This window comes from Rhagoletis zephyria, unplaced genomic scaffold (assembly GCF_001687245.7).
Source record: "Rhagoletis zephyria isolate East Lansing unplaced genomic scaffold, Rhagoletis_zephyria_1.1 Rzeph_scaffold_02151, whole genome shotgun sequence".
Lineage (NCBI taxonomy): Eukaryota > Metazoa > Arthropoda > Insecta > Diptera > Tephritidae > Rhagoletis > Rhagoletis zephyria.
Genome location: NW_016159235.1, coordinates 74,150 through 82,269, shown reverse-complemented (window position 1 = coordinate 82,269; position 8,120 = coordinate 74,150). Strand labels below are relative to the sequence as shown.

The window sequence follows — 8,120 nt, the reverse complement described above, 5'->3', positions numbered from 1 at the left end:
TAGGTACAATTATTATTATTGACCCATATTCGCTTTTTGATTTCCGGAAATATATTTAAAATGCTTTCGAAGTTACTTACGGCAATTTGATTATTTTCTCTAGAATTGTTGCACCTATTAAAAGAAATCGGATAAATTAGCATACTTTTCGTGTTGTTGCTGGATAGAGAAGTGTCTTTTTTTGTCTTTTTCGCCAATATTTTTTAGTAGTCAAAATTAGACAAAACCAACGCTTCTCCGATTCCCATTAGACTATAGTCTATAGATATAGGCTCAGTTAAAAAAAAAACCTAATCATGTTTAAAGTACATCCATCGTTTTTATTCATGTTTTAAATAAAATTTATAAAAAAAACTACAAATGAATGATGTAACTTTTTTTAGGTACAATCTTTCTCATTTAGGTACATTTATTTTATGATATTAGGTACAATCTGAAATTTCAATTTTTCATCCCTGATTTCAACAGCCCTATTCCGCCACACTGACGAAACTCACCGCGATGACAATTCATATAAAAATTACAATTGCAGCGTTTTGGTATTCGCAGCAAAATTCAAAAGCTCGAATCATGGCAATTGTCATTTTTATTGTCATGGCCTTTTGGGCAGGTGACAAGGCAAAAACATATGTTTGTGTTGATATAAAGAGTGCTACGATTTAATAAATTTGTAAAAAAATTGGTGGTCCCCCATCTGTTTCAATTACATCATCATGCACTTTTCGTGCTCTGCAGCGTAGCTGATTTTTCCACGCCGCTAATATCTGCGAAATAATGTGTGTATGCAAATGTACTCATGCTTAAATGAAAGATATAAATACATACATATGTATGTATGTAAATATACAAAACTTACATCTTTCCACTTTTCTACGGATATACGAATTTATCTATTTCACACAAATACTCACTTTTCTGGTGTTTCACCGCTCATATTTTTTGCAAATAATAGTGTTGACCAGCTGTTTCTACAACTGAACTTTTCACCATGCATAGTAAGTTGAGAAAAGCCTTTCGCTTGTCATTTTTTGTTAGGAATGCCAACGTGCAACGACAATGACAAAATCACGACAATGAAGGATGATCAATTGTCATTCTACTGCAAAACCGGAATAGAGTTGCAAGTTTAGAAAAAACTTTAATTACTAAAGCTTGATATACAGTTCAATGCGAGCGTGAACGGGAGCTTTTTATTTTGACCAATGTCTTCGTTATTACTCAACTTTTTGCTAGAGTTGAGACACGAAAAGATAGAGAATTAAAATATCTTTCAGAATTGTAGAATAAAAACAAATTTAAAATCCATAATATGAATTTTTTTCGAGCTCACACTCAACTGTGTGCAATCGCAAAGCATTCGCATGTGAACGGCAAGTTTTGACAGATGTGTGTGAGCGCCCATAAGAAATACAAATGGAATTATTTGCCTTTGCGAACGTTCACGCTCACGCTCGCATTGAACTGTATATCAAGCTTAACTTAGGTAATTGTGCACTTCATGGCCCCCACCGAAAATTTATGCAAAATAATCGAAAAGGGCATCAAAAACTCGTATTATTGCCAGTAGTAAGAGTCCGAAGGTGGAACCGGATTTTTTTAAACCGTCCAAAAGTTATTTGCAAAAAAACGTTTCATTCAGCTCAACTTTGTCGGTACTAACAGCCCTATTAGCGTGTTGTCCCCGCCGTCAATTGTCACAGTTCAATTGTCATTATCGTGAAATCAACTGTAGTCATAGGTAAATAATGACAAACGAAAAGCTCGTTTTATATGCCAATTGCGGCGAAAGTTTCTCCGTAGTGAAACAGCTGTTCTTTGTTTACATTTTAATTTTTTAGCGCCACTGCAACAGACTGGATTTCTTTTAAATAAAATACACCGAAATGGATTATGAAACGCCGAAAAAGTAAGTAATTTTATAGTAGGGAAGTTCACTTCATTTCATTATGAATTCGTGTATTAACAGGCGTGGAATATCTGAACGCACCACACAAGATCAGCTGCAGTTTCGTGAAGACCACCCGAAATGCAAACGGGAAAAAACTGTTCAAAAAACAATTGGGTCGGAGTTGCCTCAGGAGTCTTCGTCTCCGTATAATTTCTTCTTGCTCCAAAACAATAGCCGCGCACATAATAATTATTTCCACCATGATTCATATTCTGCAATGGTTACTATTATGATATTTTGGCGAATACTGCAGCAACGCGAAGCGAACAACGAGAAATAGGCAGAATGTTCGAGGAATGAAGTAGAATCTTCCACAATCAGAAACGCCAGGTGGATGAACACTGCGTACAGCGAGAGAAAGAGAATGCGGCATGAACTTCAGAGCATTCTAGAGTTGCCATGAGTGCGAGCGCAGGTATATAAGGGCGCCATCAGACACCGGCGTGGGTTAGTTACAAGTCAGCAAGCTACAAGTAAAGTGAGTTGCGAATAAGCAAGTTTAATTGTGCCAACAAGTTTTGTAAAGCGTTGTAATTGCTTTAACGAGTATTGTAAAGTGTTTTTACTGTATTAGCGAGTATGGTAAATTGTTTGTTGTACAATAAAGTTAATTGTACTACACTTTGATGATCGTGAGCATTTATTTAACAATGCAGCGATACGAGCCGTAGGATATTTGGGAAACCCCTCACCGGCCGTCTTCACATGCTTGAAAATCTCCCTTGCGTTCAGCTTTTTTTCTCTCGCAAGCGAGATAGAGTTTTGTTGACTGGGCATTTGACAGCATACTTTTTATTTGTAAAATGTCGCCAAACAAGAAGGTTCAAGCCTTGCAGGCTCTTAAAAGTTTGAGACAATTAGAAAATCTGCATAAAGAGATGTATTCTATTTTTAAATGAAAAATGGCTTCCTATAAATTTGTATTTGCCTCCAAAATTAACGATTTTTTTACTCTGAAGAATTCCGCGAAATGAAAACATTGCTGTCAGACAACAAAGATGACAGTTGAAAGCAAGCGAGAGCTCGCATACCGCTCGGTAGCATCCCAGCTAGAACGACCTAACGCATTCACTAATACATATGCATAATCACCAGCTGTCGGCCAATACTATTACACGCAATTTTTCTATTTCCGATGTGTGCCAAAAGGGGCAAGCGCTATGCCTCGCTTGACATAAATGTCAATATCTATATCGTATTCACTCTTTCTTATATTATTGCTGTCATCACTATTATGTATTCGTTTGTGAAGCCGCCATTCTGAATTTCGTGCTCTAAAACTTCGGATTGTGCCAAAAAATTTAAACGGAATTATATTTTATATAAATATAAAATCTGTGCTCCTACGAAAGGCGAATATCTACAATATGAAATCTGTGCTCCTTCGAAAGGCGAATATCTACAATAAACAGCTTCAACTAGAAAACAGGCAAGTAAAAGTTATGGAAATTAATAATAAGTGGTATCAAAACGCGCTCAGCAAAGAAAAGAATGTATTTCGGATTAGAGCAGAAAAGTATAGGAGATTAGGAGACTTTGCATGTGTAGGGAACGACGGTAGTGAGGCAACAAAAATAGATAACGAAGGAATCGCGGAAGTTTCTTGCCCGCGGGATGAACGCGAAAGTGTTAGTCCTGTTCCAGAAAGTGAGGTTATGGACTTGGCCGGGTGCTCCAATAAAAGCGCGAAAGCTACCGCGCTTAAGGCGTGGGCAATTAGAAATAGCGTTTCGCAAAGCACCGTGAGTGACTTATTACAAACCCTGAGGAGGGTTGGGGATACCGACTTACCCGTTTGCGCCAAAACCCTTTTAGGAAGTGATAGGAAAAAAGTAGATATTTTATCCATTCCAAGCGGGGAATTCATTTATTTCGGCATTCAAAAATATTTTGACAAACAAACTTGTGATTTTCTTGAAAGAGACAGTGAAGTCCAAATCGACGTCGGAATCGATGGACTTAAACTCTTTAAAAGCTCCAAAAAAGTGCTGTGGCCAATTTTAGGTTCACTTGTGGGTTATCCCCAGGAAAGTCCGTTTCTCATTGCGTGTTTCGCCGGTACTGAAAAGCCGTGGAACATCAATGACTTTATGAAAGACTTCTGCGAAGAAGCAAGTGCCCTGACAGAATTTGGAATAAAAGTCGGTTCCAAAAAGCTTTTGAAAACATTTAAAGTGCGTTTGTTTGTCTGCGACTCTCCAGCCCGAGCCTTCGTCACAAGTGTTTTGTCACATAACAGCAAGAAAGGCTGCCCTAAATGTGTTCAAGTGGGAAGTTTTACACAAAGGAGAATCAGTTTCTCAAAACACGTTCATGAGCTAAGAACAGATGTTTCATTTAAAAATAGAGTTGATGTGGGACATCATAGTTTACCCTTTAGACAACAACCAAATACTTTGGAAAACCATAATTTCCGTATGGTATCACAATTTCCTCTTGACCCGATGCACCTAGTTGACCTTGGAGTAACGAAAAAATTATTGAATTTATTGGTAAAAAGGGGTAATGTAACTAAAATGAACGAAAAAATCGAATTTCTTTCTCGTTTGGTTCCTTCGGAATTCGGAAGGATTTGTAGAAGTTTGGACGAAATAGCCCTTTGGAAATCGACCGAATTCAGGCAGTTTCTTTTATATTCAGGGATATTTGTTTTAAAGGGTTGTATAGACGACTATTTATACTACCATTTTCTTCTATTACACGCGGGTATAAGGTTGCTTTCATGCGAAAAGTGTTACAGAAGCGAAAAAAACGTTGCCCAAGGAATGTTAGAACAATTTGTTAATTTATTTGGTGAAATCTATGGAGAGCATTTAGTTAGTTTCAATATTCATGGCTTGCTGCATTTGTCAGACTGTACGAGTCTGTATGGCCCTTTAGAAAACTTCTCAGCATACAAATTTGAAAATTTCATGCAATATTTAAAGAAAATAGTAAAAAAACCTAATAAAGTTTTGCAACAATTATACTTAAGACTTCAAGAAAGTGAGACTGCAAATATTCCTTTGAAAAAGAATTTAAAACTTGGTGCTTTTAATATTAACGCAAAAACAAAAGACTCATTTTGTTACAGCGAAAAAAACGGTCCGTTCCAAGTTGTATCGGTGCGAAACGTATCTAGTGGAGATGTTGTGCTCGGACATAGTTTTCAGCAAATTGAAAACTACTTTACAGAACCATTAGAGTCCTCATCTGATTTGGGGATACTTATAGCTCACAAACTTAGCGACCATTTAGTAGAAACTCCTAAGTCTGAAATTCTCTATAAATATTTCTGCATCCCGCATGAAAATAGGTTCCTGTTAATACCCATTCTTCATCATCTTTTTCATGAGTTTTCTATTTAAAATTTCACGGTATGCATATATGTACATACATCTGTACATTTTCCGTTGGAATTATAAAATCTATTATATTTTAAGACTTCCACCAAAATATTTCGTAAAATGAGTTAATGAGGTAATTTGCAAAGAAATAGAACGGGTGAGAATATCTTTCCAATGATACCACATAAGTCTAAATGGGTAAAGTTTTGGCTGAGTTAGTCAAGTTTTTCTTAAACCAACCTTTAAAAAAGTTCAAAACCAGCATCAAAAATTTCATTATGATTCCTTAACTTATTGCGTTTTGATAACACACTATTAATAAAAATGTTTCATTCATTCAAGTACTGACTTTTTTCCAAGAAAAATGGAAGATATAATTTATTTTGATGACGAATCCCAGGTTGAGGAGGTTTCAAATGAGCAATCCCAACAATGGCCGCAATCCTCGTTTCATACATCGGAAGGTAAAGATAATAAATTATTTTCATTCATTGTTTCCCATTTTATTGTATATTTATTCTCAGCGCATACATATTCGTTCCCCAACCGGAAAACTTTTGTGACCTCCACGCCCTTTAAAAAAAGGCAATTTGTTCAAACAGCGACAGATGAACAAGAGGAAAACAACAACAACGCAGGTATTACATCTTAATTTAAACCGATTGTAGCAACTCATTAAATATATTCTTGTTTTACAGCTTCCATCAACATCACTGAACAAATCATTAAAAACCAGCAAGAAATATTGGCTAGGCTCGACCATTTGGAAAACTCATTTCATAAAAATGTATGTATGTATAAGCTTTATATCTCATCTCGTCGCATGGCGCGCAATACCTCGTATCCGCCAAATGCAATACCACGTATAAAATAGCCCGAAAATTTCGCAAAAGAGCGAATAAACTTATTTTCTTCAAAACGTTTGAATGGTTTGCTAACTAAACTTACTAAATATTTACTTACTGAATATGAGCTTATACCATAATTATTTACAATTAAATTTGTGAAGTAGGGAAGCATTGAGACAGGGTAACAAAAATAAATCTTTTTCTATGCCACCTCCTACATGGCATTGCATTTGGCAGATACGAAGTATTGCGCGCCAAGCGACGATTTACATATATCGCAGATTTGTTTTCATCATCATTCATTCAGCCCTAATGCACAATTCTATGGTCATAAGAAAACAATATAACTCACAAATAACCTTTCATGCTTAACCTTTCATGCTTCCACTAATAGTCCTTTTATTTACACAGATGCTAGATGACGGTGTTATAATGGCTCAAAATCAAACAATTAGAGAGTGCAAGGTGATGTTATCCAAAGTTCATCGCTCAGTATGCCGATTGACAGGGGAGATTGAGGATGAGCTCCAGGTAGAAATTGCGGCTACATTGCCAATTTCTAGCATCGACGCTGCCCATGATGTCGAAGAAAATTTAAAAAATGCAAAATATGTGGAAGCTATGGTAAAATTATTTAGCTACAAAAATTTTAAAGTACTTACATAAATTTAATATTGTATACTTCACAGAAAATTTATTTATTTAAGCTTAAAGGAACGAAAGGATCCGTTGATGCTGTTTTCAAAAAACTTTTGACGGACGACCTTCTTATCGTTTTTAACTACGACGGAAGGAAAAACAAAAAAGCCCTGAATAAATTAACGCTGATAAACGATTTATTATTTGGTAATACTAATGAAATATCCAGTAGTTTTGTTAGTTATTTTGCTAAATATAGGATTGTGCCGCTATTCAATTTAGGTCTGTTTTTAACACAATTCGACCTAATTGATTTTGTTTTGAATTTGATTAATTTAAGTTAGACTTATTTAAATTTAGCATAATCAGTATCCGTACAATCTTGGAATTAATGTCGTTATTTTATTCAATCAAATATTTATTAAAATCCATTCTGTTTCAATAATTCTATACAGAAGTATTTAAATCAGAAGGGCGCCTTAATTTTGAGAAAAACTTGAGGAAAAGCGTGGAGCTCAGCCATAACAGATTTCGGCAAAGGAAGGTGCTGCAAGGAAGCAAGGCCAATATTTAATTAATTTAAAAGTGAGTAAAATGTGAGTAAATGTAAGTCATTGCTTTATTAATTATTCTTTTCACTATAGGTAAAGACTTTCCAGCGGTGCCGCAAATATGTTATGCATTCTATTTCTAAAACTTATTCTTAAGTATCCCAGTCTTTATGTAAATATAGAATGTATGTATGTAGATATAAGTGCATATACATATTATGTATAGCATCCCAACAAGCATTTCTGTATTTTTAAAAGTATCTTAAAGCAAGCTTGCTATATTAACAGCGTTTTTAGTATTAAGTTTATTTTAAGTTTTTCAAATGAAGCTATTATAAGTGTTTGGGGGAATATTTATAAATCACTAAACCTTAAAACTAAGCTGCAAATGTTTACGATAAAAGCCAGAAGAAATACTTTTATTTAATCTATTATAAATTTATATTCACGCGCTTATAAAGAAGGTGCCGTTTCGATTATATTACGCTTTTTTTATGCGTTTTAAAAACCAAGAATAATCGTTTTGTAAAGCAGCATTTACGTGAGGCGATTTTGTAAGCGATTCAATATCGCTTAAAGAGTTTAATCGCTTAGAAAATCTTACATTAGGTGATTGCTGCTTAAGCTTTATGTTTATTTTAGTAAACTTGCAAAAATAATACTTTTTAGTTTAGTTTGCTTGTTGGGATATAAACCCAAAATTTCATTTTCATCCAATAATTTATAACACAATTCAATTATAAGTTTAAATGTTTAACAAAGCCTTTGAACTTCAATTAATTAAACTATTTAAATCTATTTTAAAATA

The 8,120-nt window shown here is 34.8% G+C and overlaps 1 protein-coding gene across 1 annotated transcript; it reads left to right on the top strand.

Annotated features, from left to right (window-relative positions):
• The first annotated feature begins 5,415 nt into the window (after positions 1-5,415).
• Positions 5,416-8,120, top strand: LOC108366117 (uncharacterized). The gene is made up of 7 exons (XM_017620416.1): positions 5,416-5,738; positions 5,799-5,912; positions 5,973-6,061; positions 6,534-6,746; positions 6,812-6,968; positions 7,217-7,346; positions 7,406-8,120. Exons 1-6 carry the CDS (start codon positions 5,639-5,641, stop codon positions 7,333-7,335), a joined length of 792 nt encoding a protein of 263 aa, XP_017475905.1. The 5' UTR covers positions 5,416-5,638; the 3' UTR covers positions 7,336-7,346; positions 7,406-8,120.